We start from the raw sequence: 21,139 nt of genomic DNA on the forward strand, positions 1-21,139 counted from the left end.
AGCGGAGCGCTCAAGAAATGCCCTGGAAGAGAGGGCGCACCAGAGGAGAAAAGAACGTTACTTTGACCCTGGACCCCAGACGTTTGGGGCTGCCCTGACAACCGCAGCAAACCAGCTTGTCCCCACCCAGTCTCCCGGCTTCTCCTTCTTTTACCCTCTCTCCTCGGAAATCTACTTTCTCTCACTTCCTCACCCTCTCTCCGGAGATACTAGGTCCCTCCCAGCGTTACCCTCACCGCACCCCTCCTTTCCCCTCCCACTCACCCAGCCCTGGGCCGTTTCCTCCCAGCGTCGCTTTCTTCCCCTTTCTGTTCGCTCTCCATCGTCCCTTCTGATTGGCCGAGCGCACCGGAGCCTGGTTGGCCAATCGGCGAGCTGGACTGGTGGCGATGGGCGTGGCCGCGGCGCCGGGGCTCCCATATCGAGGCTGCCTCCCCCTCTCAGCCGGCCGCACATTCCGCCGCCGTTGCCGCCGCCCGGCCCCGCAGTTGTCTTCACTGGAGCTGCTGTCGTTCTGGGGTTAGGGAGGGGGGGCGGGCGGGGAGAGCAGGAGAAGGCCGCGGCGGAGGCAAGTGAGAGGAGGAAGGAAGCGGCCGCCCGGAGGGCATAGCAGCTCAGGCGGCGGCCGGGTTCCTGGGAGTGTCGGTGCGGCGCGGTGGTTGGGGCGGATCCCGCGGGGCCCGGGCGGGGGAAGGAGTCACCGGCCCGGCCATGGCGGACAACGAGAAATTAGACAACCAACGGCTCAAGAATTTCAAGAACAAAGGCCGTGACTTGGAGGTAAATTCCGGGGCGCCGGCGGGTGGGGGCCGTGGGCCTTGGGCCGGTCTCCGCCGGGACTCCGAGTGCAGGGGGTAGGGGCGGGCGCCGCCGCCGGGCCGCGAGGGAATGGCGCTGGGGGCCGGCCCGTCGGTGACGCCTCTGCTAACGCGCCGGGAAGTTTGTGTAGGGCCTGCTCCGCCTCCGCCCGGGAACGAGGTGCCGGGGCACGGCTGGCGCGGCCTAGGCCTGCCCCGTGGAGCCGACCAGCTGCGGGTGCGAGGGGCTGGGCCGCGCGGCGGGGAGGCCGGGCGCAGCGAGTGCGGAGTAGGCGTGTGTGTGTGTGTGTGTGTGTGTGTGTGTGTGTGTGTGTGTGTGTGGCCCGCGCTGCCCCCCTGCCGCGGCCAGCTCCCCGGCAGCGGCGGAGATTCCTGCTCTCGCTCGGGCACCGCCGTCTGGCGCCGCGGGTAGAAGGGAGTTGCGGGAGGCGAGCGTGTGCGACCGAGTGGGGTCGGAACTTCCTCAGCGAGACCCAAGGCGTCTCCACTTAAAGGCATTTTTTCTGGTCTTCCCGACTCCCGCTTTACCCCTGCCTCCCCTCAATGTCCAAACTACAGGAGTCAACTTCTCCGTTGAAAAAAACACCCCCGGCGTGAGAGGCCATCCTGGTGATGCTAACAGTGCCTTCCAGCGGCCTGTGTTTTACTCTGGATATAGCTGATTCAAGATGTGGCTCACGGTGTGCCCACTTCCAGGCAAAGGATACCCCTTATTTCAGCTTGTTCACAAATCTCTTTAGCCCCTCCTGAGAGACCACCAGCTGCATTCTTACATTTAAAGTCCAAAGGGTTATACAAAGCTGTCATCCTCTAGTCTACAGTATCCTTTCCCTCCACCTGCTGGTGGTGGTAATGGGGGATGGGGTGGGCTGTGGAATGGCACCATCACGTTTTATGATTTTAAAAAGAAAAAAAAAAAGCTTCATTGTCTTAGATTCAGCTGCTTCCGAAATTGTCAGTCTACATAAGGTGTTATGTGTTAAATGCACGCACTCACCGCCGAGATTTTTGATAAAATACTTCATCTCAGCTTTAAGAATTTAGGTTCCTAATTTTTTAATCCATTCTGAGTCAGGAGTTTAGCTTTTAAGAAAAAGTGGTAAAGTAGTATATTTTATGTTGTCCCTCTGCATATTTTAATACTGTGATCTTCAAATCCCTATGATGTTTGTCTAATCTTGATTATTTAATTGGTTAAGTTAGTAACTTTTTTTGAGCTTTCCCAAAACTATTCATCTTTTAAGGTAGTTTGTGTTCCTTTAGTGGTTTTCATATTTTGAGGGAGTACATGTCTGGAGGTGTGGCTATTCTCTGATTGTGTTAAGGTTAACATGAGAATGATTGCCCTGTTATCCTTCTAATGAAAAGAACTCTTTATTGAAATAATTAACATGCCATAAAAGTCAGTACAGTTTATGACTTTAAGGTTGTGCAAGAATGTGATGGAAATTTTTTTTTTTACTAATATGAATATTTAGAATGAGAAAAAAAATCACAACCTTAAAAACTGATAAATATCACAGTTACAAAATCCAGAAAAGTAGCTATTAGGTGTTTGATGAATCCCTGTAATCCTTTTTTCCCTCTGATTTGTATTTCTGACAGGTTCACTGAGATGTGATTCACATACCATCCAAGTCACCCATTTAAAGTGGCTTTTGGTGCATTCACATAGTTGTACAACAATCATCAAAATCAATCTTAGAACATTGTCACCATCCTAGAAAGAAACCATTCTTCATTAGCAGTGATTATCAGTTTCCTTTTACCCCAACCCCAAGCAACTACTTTCTGTCTTTATAGATTTGCCTATTCTGGACATTTCATATAAATGGAATTATACAATGTGTCATCTTTTATGACAGCCATCTTTCAAGGTAGTATGTTTTCAAGGTTCATTAATGTTATAACAGTGTATCAGTGTTTCATTTCTTTTAAGGGAAAAGTAGTCTGGCTTATGAATATATACCACATTGTGTGTTTTCATCAGTCAATGGACATTTGCATTGTTCACACTTTTTAGCTATTATACATAGTGCTGCTAAGAACATTCGTGTACACATTTTTTGTTTGGACCTGTTTTAATTTATCTTGGTTATAAAACCTGGGAGTGGAGTTTTCTGGTTATATGGAAACCTGATATTTAACCTTTTATGAGATTGTCAGATTATTTTCTAAAGTTGTCCTGGGTTTTAAAACTGATTTTTCCTGTTAACTATATATTTCTTGCTTCTTTAGTCAAAATGAGATCAAATGCTGAATATGTATTAGCATATTATATGTAGTTAAATAACTATAACACAGATGTGGTAGTACAGGCCTGTAGTCCACTTACTTGGGAGATTAAGATGGAAGGATTGCTTTAGCCCATGCTTTAGCCTGGGCAACATACCAGGTCCACCTAAAAAAAAAAAAAAAAAAAAAAAAGCCCTACTGTGGGTACATGTTAGGCAGATATTTTGAGGTTCATCAACCTGTGATGATTGATATCTCTCCATGTACATTAGGAATATTTTTTATTTTCCATCTGAGAAAATGATATATTACTGTAATGGAGAGTCATACTTTCTCCTCACTGTGACTTGTTCAAAATCACTTCTACTTGTTGGATTGTAGAGGACTTGCTTAGCATGGGTGAGTCCTTGAGGTTGATCCTCAACCACACACACACAAAACAACAACAACAATAACAAAAACCATAAAATCCCATATACTTGTAATGAGATAGATAGAAACATTTTTTTAAAAAATGTTTTGTGACTACTATGATCACCTATTTTGTGTTTATTTGTATATGTTCTTATATCTCTCCAAATATGTTACATACATAATGTATATAAGGATGTAACAGTTTTGAAAATAATTGCATTTTGGTTTAAATATTAAAATGACATCTGTTTTCATTGGGAGGTGTTTGGAAAGAAGTATGAACCAGTGCTGTACAATGAATTTTAATTCTGTATGTCCAAAATACCATTACAACATGTGATCTGTGTTTAAAAAAAAAAGAAGAAAAGAAAATCAAAATTTTATATTATCCTAATACTAAGTTTTCAGAATCTAATTTGTAGTTGACATTCTCTTTTGGAGTAGCTGCATTTCATGGCTAGTGGGTACCTTAATGGACAGCATTATATATGTATATATAGAGAGAGAAAGAGGGGGGATACATATAGAGTGAGGTAATTGTAGCATTTTGGGGTTTGAGCTAACAGTTTTCTTGATTAATGGACGAGTACAGAGTCCTAGAGTTTATTTTAATCTGATCTTTAACTTTTTATGTGATAATGGAGGAAGTCACTTAGTCTTAGGGTTCTTTCCTCTGTAAAACTAGAGGTGCTTGACATCTGCTTCATGAGTGTTTTGAAGATTGATAGGTTAATGTTAGGGAGATGGTCTGGCAATTCTCTAAGCATTTTATCTTTAGCTTTTCTTTTTGGGGTTTTGAGGACTTTATAGGATTAAATGTAATTGATTCTGTCCCTTATTTGCAGTTGGCTCTGTTTTTTCTCTCTGTGTGTATATATAGCTTAAGTCACACTAAACTTTGTTACATTAAAGAGTTATTGGGGAATGCTTTTTAATACAGGGACATGTGATTGCTCACTGAATAATGTGGGCAACAGGGAATTAGTGACCCTTCTATAGTCATAATTTCTGAGTGTTAAAAGTTGAAACTGATTCATAGCTTTCAATCTGATATTCATTGCTCCCTTTCAGTATACCATTCTGGCTCCTCCAAAATATGGTCATGCTAACTTTCTTGGAACACAAAAGCATCAAAGGAAATATATGTGAGTATCCATTTGAAATAATTTTCAGGAATTGTCAGATGATATCCACCAGTGCTTGTCTTCTTCCTTGTAGTGTAGTAAAGGATCACAGTTACTAGCTTTGGAATAGTAACTATAGAGAGAGTGAACAGTTTGTTGTTGAGCTTGGGATTGAACCCAGGGATTGGCGAATTGCTAGACAAGTGCTTTATCACTGATTTGCATGCTTCCCCAGCCCTAGAGAGGGTAAACCTACAACACAGGAAATGGTTAGTAACCAAACTTGCAATAAGAAATTAATCAGGATAAAATTAAGTTCATTCAGCTTACTTTTTAGAGAGGACTTCTTTTGTAGCGTAAACCTGCATAGTTTCTATAAAAGTTCTGAGAGTATAACATGTTAGAAAAATAATTAGATCTTATGTAAAAATAAATTAAAATGCTACATAATTTGATTTTCCACACAAACTATGAAGTCTGCTTGAAATTTTTTTTTAAAAGTGTTTGGTTGACAAGAGTTTAATAAAATTAATCATCTATTTTGTTTTTTGGAAATAGCCTTAGTGATTTGTTGAAGTGTAGAGTGAAAAGCATTGTTAAGCTATTAAGTCTTGTTAACTTTTAGAGACTGATCTATCTCATCACAAATCTTGGAACATATTTACTGTACTTAAAATAACTATTGCCTAATTTTCAATATAATAGTTCAACCATGTGATGATATGAAATATCTGATGGAAATATAGTTAAAAACAATTATTTTTGTGCTTCCTGCCAGCTTTACTGATTTCTAAAATGACCAATTTCAGAATTGTTTCATTGATAATTTTCTTAGTGATATTAAGATGTCATTGTTTTTCTTATCACTAGTGTGTCAAGTGAATATTCAAAATTAAGAAGAAGTGTAGGAGTGATTTAGGTTTGAAAGAAGGGTGTTTTGTTTTGTTTTGTTTTGTGGTGCTGGGGATTGAACCCAGATCTTCATGCATCCTAGCATTGGTAGTTTTTAAACATTGAATCCTAATCACTGATAGGGTTCTTAAAATAGTTTTGGGTCCTTAAAATAGTTTTGGATGTTATCTGGAGTAGCATCTATTTGAATCCTATAAAGATGAAATGAGAGTATGTCATCAAATTTTAACCTTATTTGCTGACTTTCTTGTTCTCTGGTTTAGTTTTAGAACAGAGGGAAGAGTATGATTGAAAGGGACTTTTTGAACACCTTCTTCATATACCTTTAATTGTATTCTCATGTCTTTCAGTCTTAGAAGTAGGAATTATTGAGTTATTTTGTTGTTTGGTACTGGGGATTGAACCCAGGGGTGCTTTCACCATTGAGTGACTTCCCAGTTCATTTATTTATTTATTTATTTGGTAGCTGGATTAAACTCAGGGGCACTCAACCACTGAGCCACATCCCCAGCCCTAGTTTGTATTTTATTTAGAGACAGGGTCTCACTGAGTTGCTTAGTGCTTCCTTAAGTTTCTGAGGCTGGCTTTGAACTTGCAATCCTCCTGACTCAGCCTCTCAGCTGCTGGGACTACAGGCTGAGCCAGGATGTCTGGCATCCTTTTTTTGAGAGAAGGTCTCACTAAGTTGCTGAGGGTCTTGCTAAATTGCTGAGGCTGGCCTTCAACTTGCTGGCCTTCTGCCTCAGCCCCCTGAGTAGCTGCTGCCTTTATTAAGTGCATGTTAAAGAAGAAACTGTGCATTTGTCTTTGACAACATAACAGTTAAAGGAATAATTTTAATTCAGGTATGCCAAAGTCTATACATTTTATACTGTATCATACTACTTTACCTTTAACTTTTCTCAGCTTTAATGCAGATCTGAAATTTTATTAAGTGAAAGCACCTAGAGTTTGTAGAAGTGTAATAGATATTCAGTACGTTTTTTTTCCCCTCTAGAGAGTTTTGTAAAATTGTGTATCATTTGTGAACTTTAAACATTAGAGAACACAATCTATTTTCTATGCTTTCTATTTAGATTTGGTAAAAGACAGGCTTGGAGGAGGCTCTCTTTTCTACAGTTAATATGAGAACAATCTTTTTGATTGGCACAAACAAAATAAAGACAATATATATGTTATCGTAATGGACTTTATTCAGAAGTTTTCAAAGGTTTTGGGCTCAAGACTTATTAAAGATGGATTTCTATTGATATTTTACATTTTAAAAATCAAAATTAAGAATGTCTTTAAACATACTTAAGTGTTAAGGGAATTTCATCAAAATAGAGAAAGAATCAGTAGAGTAGGTAAAGGGGATTAAGGAGGAGGAAGAAGGGATTGGGAAAAGGGAAGAATAGTGGGATGCATCTGACATGCATGTATATGCATGTATGGGGGCACGGTGGGTCCTTGTATCAGGTGTATCCACAAGACGCTAATAATAAGTAAATAGATTGATTGATTGATTGATTGGAGGGGGAAAGCCAGGTAGTACTGGGGACTGAATTGGAGCAGGTTGTGTTCCATGTTTTTGTGATCATGTCAGGGTGTGTCCTCGTGTTATATATAACTAAGAAAGAATATATAAAAATGTTTAGGGGCTGGGGTTGGGGCTCTGTGGCAGAGCACTCACCTATCACGTGCGAGCCCCTGGGTTCCATCCTCAGCACCACATAAAAGTAAATAAACATTATTTTTTTATACCTTTATTTTAAGTGTTTAAACATAAAAATAATAAATGAATTTTATATAAACATAAAATTTTTAATAGAAAAATTATTTGTTTTTCAAAACCAAAAATATTAAATGAGAAGAATGGCCATGTTTAACTTTGTTTTTTTCAAGTCTCTTTTAATATTTGGCTTAAGAGAAAACAGCAGGATTCTCATATCTATTGCTTTTTTAAAAATTTTTTTTTAAACTATTTTTTTTTTTTTTTGAGAGAATTTTATTATTCATTATTTTTTAGATTTCGGCCGACACAACATCTTTGTTTGTATGTGGTGCTGAGGATCGAACTCGGGCCGCACGCATGCCAGGCGAGTGCGCTACCACTTGAGCCACATCCCCAGCCCTTAAACATTTTTATTGAGGCAGGCTCTCACTAGGTTGCTTGGGGTCTTGCAAAATTGCTAAGGCTGGTCTAGAACTTGTGATCCTCATACCTCAGCCTTCCAAGCTGCTGAGGTTACAGGTGTGCACCACTGTGCCTGGCTCTCATACCTATTTCTGAATTCAATGTTTTGTGCTACACCCTTGGTTGAAGTATAAAGAATATCCACCTTCATACAAATAGGCATTTGAAAAAACTAATCACCTTTTCAGGATATTTATGGAGATTATTTTTTGATTGTACACAAATGATAGTTTCAAACTTTTCTTATACTGTTACATTAAAATCTATTGGTCTACAGACATTGGTGTAACTTGCACTTCAATGAATCTTTTGGCTGCCTGATTTTGTTATATATTTTAGGCTATTTGGAAATCATCATGTCATTGACAAAGGAAAAAAAAGCTGGTTATATAAATCTTCCAAATGCTGACACATTTTATTATACAGTGAAATAATTCACAGTTATTGTAACCACACAGTTCAGGAAATTCTTGAGTATTACAAATCTGTCAAACCTGCAATGGTAGGCACAAATTTTTTAAAATTCAGATTTTCACTTGAAAGCTCAAATTTTATCATTAGTAGAAAATACTGATCCTAGAAATGATTTCCTTTTAAACCATAGGCTGGATTTGTCATTTTTGTGAAAATATCTTCCACTTACCAAGTCTAAATGACCATAATTTATCTTTCTTTCAAGTATTAAGTAGTGTTCCCTGAAAAAAGTGGCTAGTTTACTTTACAACTCAATCACATAAGTAATTTTTTTCCTTGAAACAGTCATCCAACTGTAGAAGTTATGTTGTAGAAGAGATTTATGTGTAATCCCTGTTTATCATACAATTGGAAAGAAAAGACCAGTATTTAGTAAAAGTCGTTATTTTTTACTGGCTCATCAAGGACATTCTTAAGTGAGCTGATTTCTAAAATTTTTTTATCTGAAATGTAAAGACACTATTACAGCTTTGTGTTTTGTGTTGCCTTAATTTATACTAAAGTGATAGCAGTTTTTCCTTCTTTGCATTAATACAGCTGTTAACATTGTATACTCTCACACATAACAATTTTATGGAGAGAATAAATTTGACTTTGTGAACTCTGTGAGAAGGTATCTGGAACCCCCTATTAGGACACTGGACCATACTTTTGAGAACCAATGTTTTAGTTTATCATGATTGCTTCTATCACAGATGACTTTCACTTTAATTAATGCAGGCTCTTAAAAGACTTTATATAGGATAGGGGTTAAAAGAATATGGACTGTGGAGTCACTTAGACTTGGGTTTGAACCCTGGTTCCTCCATTTAAAAGTTATGAAGGTTAACTTAATGTCTCTAAGTCATTGAAATTTCAATGTCTCTAAGTCATTGAAATTCTCAGCACTGCCTAGCAATGTAGAACATGCAGAGTGAATGGAAGATCTTACTATTTCTACCAGCTTACTTCTCCAGCATATATTACATCCTAGTATATTCCTGTGTTCCCTCTCAGAATAATGTTTTGTTTGCAATTTTTTTTACCACTGTATGCCATAATCCAAAGTATATATAACATATAACACAAATTGGGGAAGAATTCCTTTCCCCTTCATTAAAAGCTGGATTTCTTCTCTGTATTTCAACCAAATTGTCAAAAAAATTACTAGTTTTTCTGATCTGTGTTGTCAATTAATAAATCCTTTGTGCAGATTTCGTAATTGTTTTCCCATTGGTTGTAAATTTAAACTGAAAACAGGTTTAATTCACAATGTTCAGTATTCATAAGGATTTAAGATTGTAGACATTTGCAAGTAATGTAAGATTAGCTTGATTATTAAGCATGCTAAACTTTTTTATGTCATTATATGTTTGCTATTAGAAAAAATTTGGTCACCAGTTACTTTTACCCTGTAATTCACATTGAACTTAATGTAAATTACATTTTAAATGTTGTATTTTGGCAAACCTAGAATTTCCTTAAATTTTTATTAACAAAGTCAGAATTCTCAGATAACATAGGATTTCCTAATTTGATTACGGGCAAATTTTCTAATATGAGAAAGCAAATCGTATTCAAGTCATATTGTATCTCAGTGTCTTGTTCTTCAGTCTGTTGCTCTCCCAGCTGAGCTATTTCAGTGGGCCCATTGTCCTCTTCCTGAAAACTTCAATTGTCCAATATCTACTCTTTAATACCTGATTTAGTTTTTAGCCTATGTTTGTGATCCTTTGAAATAGCAATTATATTATATAAATTTATTTAGTAGTTGGATCCTGAAAGCTCCTACATTAAGTTGTCTCTGCTTGGTTGTATTAAGTGTCCCTGTCCTGCTTCTTTACCCTGGTTCTTTTGTCACTTTCAATTGTTACTGGTTCAGAAAAACAAGGAAAATAATGGTCTTAAAAATTTCAAGTAACTGTTACATCATCCTCCTTTTTTAGTAGGCAGGTCTAAAACCCAAGTATTTTCTGGCTCTCTTTAGAATAGTGGTTTTAAGGGTTTTATGGTCTTTTTAGATAATGTTAACATCAAAAATTAAGTCTGTAACTTCAGGCAGTAAAAACTGATTTTTGTATTATGTAGTTGTTTTAGGGAACAGAAACCTAGCTCAGATTAGTGTAAGCATAATGAGAGAGTCATGCTCTCATAACCATGTAAATCAAAGGTCACAGCTCACATTAATTAATTAATTAAGAGTACTAATCAATGTCTAGGATGGGCTTTGTTTGGCCTTGATTGAATACTTATACCTGAACTAATAATCATTGGACAGTGGAATATAGTTCTGTGATTGGCCAGTGCAGGGTCTTGTGCCATATGTCTAATTGTCTATGTTGGAGATGAGGAGGGCTATTGGTCCCTTAACTCAAACCACAGATTTGCCACGGAAGGAGGGGTTTGTTGGGTAAGAAAAAAAGGAAGAAAACAACCTTTTGAAGACAATATTATAAAGTACCACTGTCCAGTATAGATGTAGGTGCTTGGTTCCTTATTTTGTCTTTGAATATTATATGGAGATACTCACTATATCAGAAGAATATCCATGGAATTGGATTCATTATTCATAAGTTATTAGGCATCTTAAAGTATTTATTCACAATTTTCTTCTTAATGTCTTAAATACTTTTTCTTAATTCCCTTTTGGTCCCCAGCTTTAAAACAGGAACAGTATTATCTTTAAATGATGAAAAGCTTGGGCTGGGGTTGTGACTCAGCAGTAGAGGGCTCGCCTAGCATGTGGGAGGCCCTGGGTTTGATCCTCAGCACCACATAAAAATAAAATAAAGATATAGTGTCTAACTACAACTAAATAAACAAAATATTAAAAAAAATAAATGATGAAAAGCTTAATTAAGACCAATAAATAAGAAACATACATAATCAACATCATTAGTAATTAGGGAAATACAGATCAAAACCATGAGATACCACTTCATGCCCACTAGATGACAGTGCCCCAAAAGAAAACAGTGTTGAGGATCTGGAGAAAGTGGTATCCTCACACCTGGTTATGGAAATACACAATTGTGTGGCCGTGGTCTGGGGTATAGATCAGTAGTAGACTGCTTACCTGGCATGCACTGGACCCTGAATTTGATCCCTAGCACCATAAATAAAATTAAATGAAGGTACAGCTTCTTTGAAATGTAGTTTGGCAGTTCTTCAGGAAGTTGAACTGTTAACTTGTGACCCAGCAGTTCCACTTCTAGATGGCAAGGATAATTGAAAACATTTTTCTGCAACAAAAACTCATATGTGAATGTTCATAGCAGTACTATTCAAGATAAAGAAGCAACCCAAATATCCATCAACTGATGAATGGACAACTAAAATGTGGTATAGCCATACAATGGAGTATTATTCTGGTATAAAAAGGAATGAAGTATTGATACATGAAGCAGTATGGATGTACCTTGAAAACATGCTGCTTGTAAGAAGCCAGTCACAAAAGATCACATATTCTGTAATTCTGTGTGCATGTGAAAAGAGGAGAAAACTTCCCCTCACCAACCCCCCAAAACTGTTTTTTCTACTCTGCTGTCACTCAATAGTACTTCTGACACCCAATATTTAGGGAGGTTTTTCACGTGTGAGGCAAGCATTTAGTTCTTTAGTAAAGCACTAGTTGGGTGTCCTCCAATTCAGTTCTGACATCTGACACTATTTACCCAAAGGTAGCATCAGATTACAGGTTGAGGGCTCATTTCCACAAGACTGCCCCTCACTTTTAGATGCCAGTTGGAAGCACAGGTTGTTGTGGCCTTTTCTTATCAAATGGCTATAAATTAATATTTTCATGACCCCCTCCTGGTTCAGTTAATTTGCAAGAGCAGCTCGCAGAGCTCAGGGACACAGTTTACTTAAAGACGTTACAAAGGATGTAGATCAATAGCCAGATGAGTAAGGTATATGAAAAGTGTCACAGAGCTTCCATGTCCTTTCCTAGTATTCCACCCTTTAGGCACCACCATATGTTCAGCTAGCTGGGAAGCATGCCAAACAAGTCCCCCCCCCCAATCTTTGGCTGGGGGTGGTGGTGAGGGGACACGTTTTATGAAGCTTCAGTACATAGACATGATTTACTAATCATTAACCATTGGTTATCAGTTAACCTTCTCCACTCTTCCCCAGAGGTTGGGAGTTAAGGCTGAAAAAGTCCCTGCTGTCTCATCATATTTTGGTATTTTAGGTGAACAGCCCATTCTGGGGTCCTCCAGCCTAACTAGTCATCTCAGTAGCATACTAAAAACATTTTTGTGCCTTCAGAAATTCCAAGAGATCCCAGATGTGGTGGTGCACACCTATAATCCATTGACTCAGGAGACTGAGGCAGGAGGATTGCAAGTTCAAAGCCAACCTCAGCAAATTAGTAGAGACCCTAAGCAACTTAGACCCTGTCACAAAGTAAAAAAAAAAGGACTGGGGATGTGGTTCAGCGGTTAAGTTTAACACCCCTGGGTATAATTGCTGGTATTAAAAAAAAGAAAGAAAGAAACGAAAGAAAGAAAAGTAGATTCTAAAGGATTTTAGAAGCAGCATGTGTCATAGGATCAAATTCCATCAAATTATAATATTAAATGCCTGGGATAGATAATTCCATAAAGACAGATAATGAATTAGTTGCCAAGGGTTAGAACAAAGGGAAATTGAAGAATGACTGCTAAGGAGATAGAATTGTGTTTCTAATGATCAGAGTCATCTGGAGTTAGTGGTGATCAGTGCACAACTTTGTGAATATACTAAAAACTATGGTGTTGTACTCTTTGAACTGTATGATGAGTGATATTTTAATAATGCTGTTGTGATAATTAACAGCTTAATTAAGATAAATGAGTTGGGACTGTGGCAGCTTTCTACTACCTGAGAGTCACATCTGAACTTATTTAAGTAGCTCTTTTTCACTGACTTCCCCTTATTCTCTTCCCTGTTTTGAAATCATTTGTTCAACAAATAATTGTTCAGCATTGTGTTCAAAGTTCTGTTGTAAGCAATGAGGACAAAGCAGTGAATAACACAGGTTAAGTTCCTATTCTAGCAGGTCAAGATCTCTCAAATCCCTGGCCTGAAGACCCTATGGGGACCATAGGTTGTAGTAGATCACTTATCTTTTTATTCCTTAACTTAAATTATATTCTTTAAGTTTGAAGAGAAAGGAAATCCTAAATATTTCGTGTCTGATAACTCTTACCTTGAGATTTGTGGAAAAGCTTGATTTTTTTTTTTTTTCCCCTAAGAATTGGATGACCTAGACTTGTATCTCATTAGCTATATGCCATGAGGAAAGTTTAATATTCTTTTCAGTTTTCATTTTCTGCATCTATAAAATTAAAATTCTATCTTAGCAGATATTTGTTTTGAATTAGTCTTTTTTATTTGTTTTTTATATGATGTATTTGCTAAGGCCTTTAGTGGAAAAAATGGACAACATTTAAGAAAATGTATTTAAGGGAAGTAGAGAGATGGAAACTCAAAGAATTAAAAGAAAATGTTGCAAAAAAAATGTTAATAAGTTTTAACTACAAATATTATATTCTATGTAATATATACTTATGTACAAACTTATACTATATACTAGATTTTACACACACATACATGCACAATTGTACAACATTATACAGATGCAAAAAACTTAGATATAAGAAAATTGAGTCTAACGATATACAAAGAGAGATTTACCAGAAAAGCATGTTGCTTTCATATATTCACGCTGATGTAATGCTCATGCCCAACCCAGAGTACATTTTTATGACCCTTCTTAGACACCTCAGGTGCTTTTGTCAAGAAAGAGGTCACTAGCTGAAGGAAGTGTGCGACTGTAATTCCAGTGGCTCAGAAGGCTGAGGCAGAAGGATCACAAGTTCAAAGCCAGCCTCAGCAACTTTAGGCCCTAAGTAATTCAGTGAGACCATGTCTCAATTTTTTTAAAAATTTAAAAAGGGATGGGATGTAGATCAGTGGTTAAGCACCTTTGGGTTTAATCCCTGATACAAAAAAAAAAAAATTCACCTAAGTCTGAATGGATCTGAACAACTGAAGGCATCACCACATTTCCATAGACAAGGGTCTTCTCCATTGTGAGTTCTTCATGCTATTCAAAGAGAACTGGAAAGTTGAAAGTGTTACCACCTTTCTTAAAGGGCAAAAGGGTTTTTTCCCTAATGTGAATCCTTTTGTGTCTTTAAAGGAAACTGTGAAAGTTGAATACTTCCCCACATTGCTTATTCACAGGGTTTTTTCTACTGTATGAGTCCTTTCATACCACTGAACAAAACTTGACCATCTGAAGCCTTTACATTTATTTGCATAGGGTTTTTGTTTGTTTGTTTGTTTTTGTTTTTTGGCATGAATCTTCCCAGTCCTTACAAGGAACTGGAAATACTGTAAGGCTTCCCACATGTTTCAACATTCAAAGGGTTTCTCTCCATAAGTACTTTCACATATGAGAAGAAAAATGAACATCACACATTCAGGGGAAAACAGTTATTTGCCTTTTTTTTTTTTTTACATTTTTAAAAGAGTTATTCAGTTGGACATGGTAGCATATACTTGTAATCCCAGCAACTCAGGAGGCTGAGGCTGAAGGATCACAAGTTTGAGAACAGCTTCAACAACTTAGTAAGGCCCTAAGCAACTCAGCAAGTCCTTGTCTCAAAATAAAAAATAAGAAGGACTGGAGTGGAGATGGAGTTGTGGCTCAGTGGCAGAGCACTTGCCCAGCATGTGTGAGGCACTAGGTTTGATCCTCAGCACCACATTAATGAATGAATGAAGGAAGGAAGGTGCATCAACAAATAAAAATTTTCTAAAAAAAGGACTAAGGATATGGCTCAGTGGTAGAGCATCCCCAGGGCTAAATCCCCAGTACAAAAAGAAAAAAAGTTATTCCACAGTGTGAGTCCTGTCATGTCGTTAAATGTGACCAGGAAAATTGATTTACTACATTTTACATGCAAAGGATTTTTCTCCAGTAAACTTTTTACGTGTTTATGAGTGAAAAGGTAACAACAGAAGGCTTTGCCCATTATTTTCATTAGTAGGTGAATTAGTCTTTTAGTAATACAAGAAATGTACCTTTATTCAGACTTGTTCAAGTAGGGTAGGTTGTTAGGAAAGTTAAGGGGCCAGTTCTCAAATTATACTAAATATTTCTGATAGGATTGGCTTTGTGAGAACATATGGAATTTCCCCACACACACACACTATATTGCCTGTGGACACCAAGTCAGCGATGAAGTTTTATTTTTCAGGTCAGGTGCTTTCCTGTGTTCCAGCACCAGTCAGCTGTGGTGTGGAGAAGGGTGTCAACTTAGTAGGCAATATGCTTTGCTTCTTCAGAGCATCCCCTAGAAAGAGCAGGTTTTTTTTTTTTTCTTGTTTTAGACAAGCTTTTAAGTATGACATTATTTAGTTAATGTCATTTTCATTAGTTCTTTTCTGTTAACTTTCTTCTCATAGCTATAATCTGGAGCAAATCCTTGTCTCATAGTCAAAATGGTTGCCTTGTTTCTGCTATTGCTGTTTTCTAACTCATAAATAACCTGTGTGGTTCTTCTAAAAATAAAGTAAATCAGGGTTGGGGATGTAGCTCAGTGGTGGAGCACTTGCTTATCATGTGTAAGGCCCTGATTTCAATTCCCAGCACCATCAAAAACAAAACAGAAGTAAAATCTTGCCCCTCCTCTGCTTCTGTAGCTTCCCAGCACATTAGCTTCTAAACTCCTTAAACCTCCAAGGTCTTGCCAAATTTGGTCCTTGTCTTCTACTCCCGCGTCTTTGACTTTACAGTCTTCCTTAATTACTATACTGTTATCTACATTTCCTCTGAACTATTATGAATCAATGGCTCGCTCCTTCAGGCCATTCATGTATTCTTCCAGAATTCCTGGTCATCCCTATTCCCTTTTGTTCGCATGCATGATTATTTCTCATCCCCTGGATCACTGCTTCAGTGTCATTTACTCATAGATGCTGTCCCTAAACAAGCTAACTGAAAGTTAAGCCCACCTGGCTTTTCCAGTAAGGATAATTTATGTACAGGGTGCTGTGGTGCATACCTGTAATCTCAGCAACTCAGGGGTCTGAGTTCAAAGGCCAGCCTTGGCAACTTGGTGAGATACTTTCTCAAAAGAAATAATGAAAAGGATAGGAGGTGTAGTTCAGTGGTAAAGCACCTTTGGTTCAATCCCTCAATTCCCAGTACTATAGGGGGGAACAAAAACGACACTCTTGTTTAATGTTTCTCCCATCAGACTATAAGCTTCCTGAAGACTGTGGACCTTTTCTGTTTTGTACACTACTTTTTTTGGAGATGGGGGTCTTACTGTGTTATTTATGTTGCCCAGGCTAGCCTCAAACTCCTGGGCTTAAGCAATTCTGCTTCAGCTTCTTAAGTACTTAGTACTATAGGTGCACATCACCATGCCTGGCATATAGTTGGCATTTAAGTAAATATTTGAGGGAATTAAATAAATTTGTTTTTAAAAGAGAGGATGAATAACATGAGTATTCTGCTCAGAATTGGTAGTTAAATGAGAATTTTTAAGTCAAGTTCATTTTTCTCTTTATTTTTAGTAATGTATGATAATTTAAATTTTTTTTAGAAAAGTGAAAAAATAATATTCTCACTATTATTAATCTTTTGGAATGTTTCTGCTTCTTGTATATATTTTTCCCACAGATAGTTGAACTAAATTGGGTTCTTGTGAGAATAAATAAATAATTATCATTAGAACACAGCAATGATAATTTGTTGGTGGAGGGGCTGGGTTGTTGTTTGTAGGATGTTTGACAGTGTTCATGGCCTTTTACCTACTAGAGGCCAGTAGCACATACTTTCCCTCTCTGTTACAACAAACAAAATGTTCTCCAAAACTTGCCATATGTCCTCCAAGTGGCATCACCTTAGATGAGGACCACTAAAATGTAGATACTTAAGTAAACTTCCCAGAACACCATTGCTATTTTCATTTTCACCCGAGGTACCTTCACTGGTTGTCTCTTAAGTGGCTGTCAGATTTTCTTTATAGTCTAGGAATTTCAAATTCTCAGTTCAACCTAGGAGATATTTAAATATATGATATGTAAAATTATGAACACTAAATTAAATATTTTTCGTTTATAACTCTCTTGAGCCATGTAACTTTATCTCTGACCCTCCTTCCACTTTAGGCAAGTGAACCCATCTCACATTTAACGTTTGATTTTGCTTTAATTTTATCTTAACTTTTGTTGGGTCTCTATTAGAAATACTTTCATTTCTAGTTTTCCCTTTTCCTTTCCATTACTTATTTATGCTTTCTGGTTGAAGTTAAGGCTCTGGGCCTTGGTTAAATTTGTACTGATCATAACAATTCATATTGATCACTCCTTTATTGAATTCTTAGAGTAATTATTTTATGTATTCATATTTTGGTATTTTTTCATGTAAATAGTGATTTTACTTGTCAGGTTTTGTTTTTGTAATTTAAGAAAGTGTATTTTAATAGGATATGTATGGTTTGTATGCCAACAAAGTAGATAAATTAGATGAAGTGGATAAATTCCTAAAATACACAATTTGTTTAGATTAAATCATGTTGAAGAATCTGTGTGTGGGGGGGTGTGTGTGTGTGTGTGTGTGTGTTACTGGAGATTGAACCCAGGGCCTTGTGCATGCGAGGCAAGCACTCTACCAACTAAGCCATATCCCCATCCCCTAGATCATAAAGAAAAAAATTGGCTGAGGTTGTAGCTCAGTGGTTGAGCGCTTGCCTCACTTGCGTGAGGCACTGGGTTCAATCCTCAGCACCACATAAAAAAATAAATAAATAAAAGATATTGTGTTCATCTACAACTAAAAATTAAAAAAAAAAATTGAATAGATTTTAACTAGTAGGAAGAATGTGTCAGTAGTTTAAAAATCTCCCAATGAAGACAACTTAGGACTAGATAGTATCACTGGTAAATTCTATCAAATATTTGAGAATTCTTGAAAAACTGATACCAGTCTTACTCAAACTTCCAAAAATTTGAAGAGAAGAGACTATTCCAAAGTTATGAGACTACCAAAGCCAGAAAAAGACACTATAAGAAAATCACAGACCACTATCCATGATGAATATACATATAGAATTCCTCAAGAAAACACTAACACTGCCTTGCACAGCCCTTTAGAAGGATCATCCACTCTGACCAAGTAGGATTTATCTCTAGGGTTCAAGGATTATTTAACAGATGAAAATCAATCAATGTAGTACACACAGAATGAAAGACAAGATGTACATGATGATATCCCTTGATGTAAAAAGACCCTTAGGCAATTCAGAACCCTTTCATGATAAAAACATTCAACAAATTGGTAAAAGAATTTGCTCAACATAATAAAGGACATATGTGAAAAATAGGCCATCATAATTCAGTGATGGAAAACTGACAGCTTTTTTTTTTTTTTTTGGTACTGGGAATTGAACCCAGAGTGCTTAACAACTGAGTGATATTTCACAGGGTAGAAGGCCAGGGAGTTTGCTGAGTTCTCTTACCAGGCCCTCATCCCATTCATGGGACTCTGAAAAAGCAAACATTTTATAGCAAAACAAAACTATTAGCTGGATACAATGGTATGTGCTTATAATCTGTTGCTTAGAAGGCTAGGGTGGGAGGATCATTTGGCACCTACACATAATAAAACAGTCTGGGCAACATAGGCTACATCTCAGAAACAAAAAGCTCTTAAAATAGAAATAGACAAGTGGTACTACATCAAAATAAAAGGCAAACAATCAAGAGAATGAAAAGGTGTCCTGTGGTATGGGAGAAAACATAGGCAAATGATAGATCTATCTGATCAGGGGTTATTATCCAAAATATGTAAAGAACTGCTTAAACTCAGTAACAGTAAAACCCAAACAGCCTTATTTTAAAATAGGCAAAGGATTTGTAGATATTTCTCCAAAGAAGATATACAAATAACCAACAAGCACATGAAAAAGATGTTTGACATCATTTGGGAGATTCAATGAGGTATGACCTCTGGCCCACTAGAAAACCACTGTTTAAAAAAAAAAAGAACAGAAAATGGTGTTGGTGAAGATAGAGAAATTGGACCTGGGGTTGTGCTTAGTGGTAGAGTGCTCACCCAGTGCAGGTGAGACACTGAGTATGATCCTCAGTACCACATAAAAATAAATAAATAAATAAAAATAAAGGTGTTGTGTCCACTTACAACTTAAAAAAAAAGATTGGAAACCTTGTACATTATAAGTGCTAAAGTAAATGGTGTATCTACTATAGAAAACAGTCACTCAGAAAATTACAAGCAGAACTGGGTGTGGTTGCATATATAGGTAATTCCAGATATTTGGGATGCTGAGGAAGGAAGATTGCAAGTTTGAAGCCAGCCTGGGTCAGTTAGCAGGAACCTGTCTCTGAATTTTAAGAAGGGTTGGAAGTATAGTTCAGTGGTAAAGCACTTGCCTAGCATGGGCAAGGCCCTGTGTTTATACTTCCAAAAGAAACTAAAAATAGGATTATATGTTCCAGCAATTTCACTTCCAGGTATCTACCCAAATGAATTGAAAGCAGGAACTCAAAGAGATATTTGTACCCTGTGTTTATAGCAGCATTATTCACAACATTCAAAAGATGGAAGCAATCCAAGTGTCCTTTAAAGGATAAATGGATACAATTCTGTGTGTGTGTCATTATGTAATTTTTAAAAAGATAATATTATGATTCCCCTTAGATATTAGGATAGCCAAATGCATAGAAACAAAGAATAGAATCATGGTTGCCAGGGGTTGGGGAAATGGAGAAGTAGGGAGTAGTTGCTTAGGTATATGGTTTCAGTTTTTCCAAATGAAAAGTGTTTTGGAGATTGGATGCACAATAATGTGAACTTAATAATTTTCAAGTATATAGTTCAGTAGTATTAAGATAGTAAAGTTTTATGTTTGGGGTTTTTTACTACAATTTTTTAAAATGGAAAGATAATACATTTTATGTTACGTTTTATTTTACAGTTAACAAAACCCTGATAACTTCAAATGCTGGTGAAAATTAGGAATTCTCATTCATTGCTGGTATCTTAGACAAAATGAAAAGGGCCACTTGAGAAGACACTGTGGCAGTTTTCTTACAAAACTGAGTGTACTCTTACCATATAATCCAGCAGTTGTACACCTTGGTAGTAACCCAGACAAGTTGAAAACTTATGTTTTCACATGGTAACTTTGTTTAAAATCACCAAAACTTGGAAGCTCCCAAGATGTGTCCTTCAGTAGGAGAATGGATAAGTAAACTATGATACATACCGACAATGGAATATTATCCAGCACTAGGAAGAAATGAGCCACTGAGCCATGTTAAAGACATGGAAGAACCTTCACTGTATGTCACTAAATAAAAGAAGTCAATCCAAAAAGGCTACATGCTACACAATTCCAGCTATATGATGATCTGGAAAAGGAAAAACTGTGGAGACCGTTAAAATTTACAGTCATTGGTTACGAAGGGTCTGCATTAGAACACATGGGATTCTTAGGACAGTGAAAGTACTCTTGATACTATAATAGTAGTTGTATCATTACACATTTATAAAAACCCACAGAATGGCCTGGGGTTGTGGCTCAGTGGTAGAGCGCTTGCCTGGCATGTGTGAGGCACTGGGTTCAATTCTCAGCACCACATATAAATGAATGAATAAAATAAAGGTCCATCAACAACTCAAAAAATATTTTAAAAAACAGAGAATGTATACCAGAAGTGATTTCTTAATGTATGCTGTCCCTTTGGGTGGTAATGATATGTAAATGTAGGTTCATCAATTGTAACAAATATACCGTTCTAGTAACAAGGTTGATAGGAGGCTTTGGGAGTGGGTGTGGAGAATATATGCAAATAATCTATACCTTCCACTCTAGCTTTCCTCTGAACCCAGAACTTCCCTGAAAATTTTTTAAAGAGTATGTATGGTATGATACCATACTTGTAAAAAATTGAAATTATAAAACTATTGTAGACATGGT

At 37.3% G+C, this 21,139-nt stretch overlaps 1 protein-coding gene across 4 annotated transcripts in view; it reads left to right on the plus strand.

Moving 5' to 3' along the window:
• Positions 1 to 428: 428 nt before the first annotated feature.
• Kpna4 (karyopherin subunit alpha 4) overlaps positions 429 to 21,139 on the plus strand; it is a 69,728-nt gene continuing 49,017 nt past the window's right edge. For 2 of the 4 annotated variants that reach the window (XM_027933688.2, XM_071615515.1), the window contains exon 1: positions 429 to 780. In XM_027933688.2, the coding sequence (XP_027789489.1) occupies positions 712 to 780 (69 nt within the window). In that variant the 5' untranslated portion in view covers positions 429 to 711. Of the gene's footprint in view, positions 781 to 2,606; positions 2,696 to 4,459; positions 4,613 to 21,139 lie in introns of those variants that run through there. The other 2 variants (XM_071615513.1, XM_027933689.2) reach the window with 2 other exon arrangements.

Source organism: Marmota flaviventris, chromosome 8 (assembly GCF_047511675.1).
Source record: "Marmota flaviventris isolate mMarFla1 chromosome 8, mMarFla1.hap1, whole genome shotgun sequence".
Taxonomy (NCBI): Eukaryota; Metazoa; Chordata; class Mammalia; order Rodentia; family Sciuridae; genus Marmota; species Marmota flaviventris.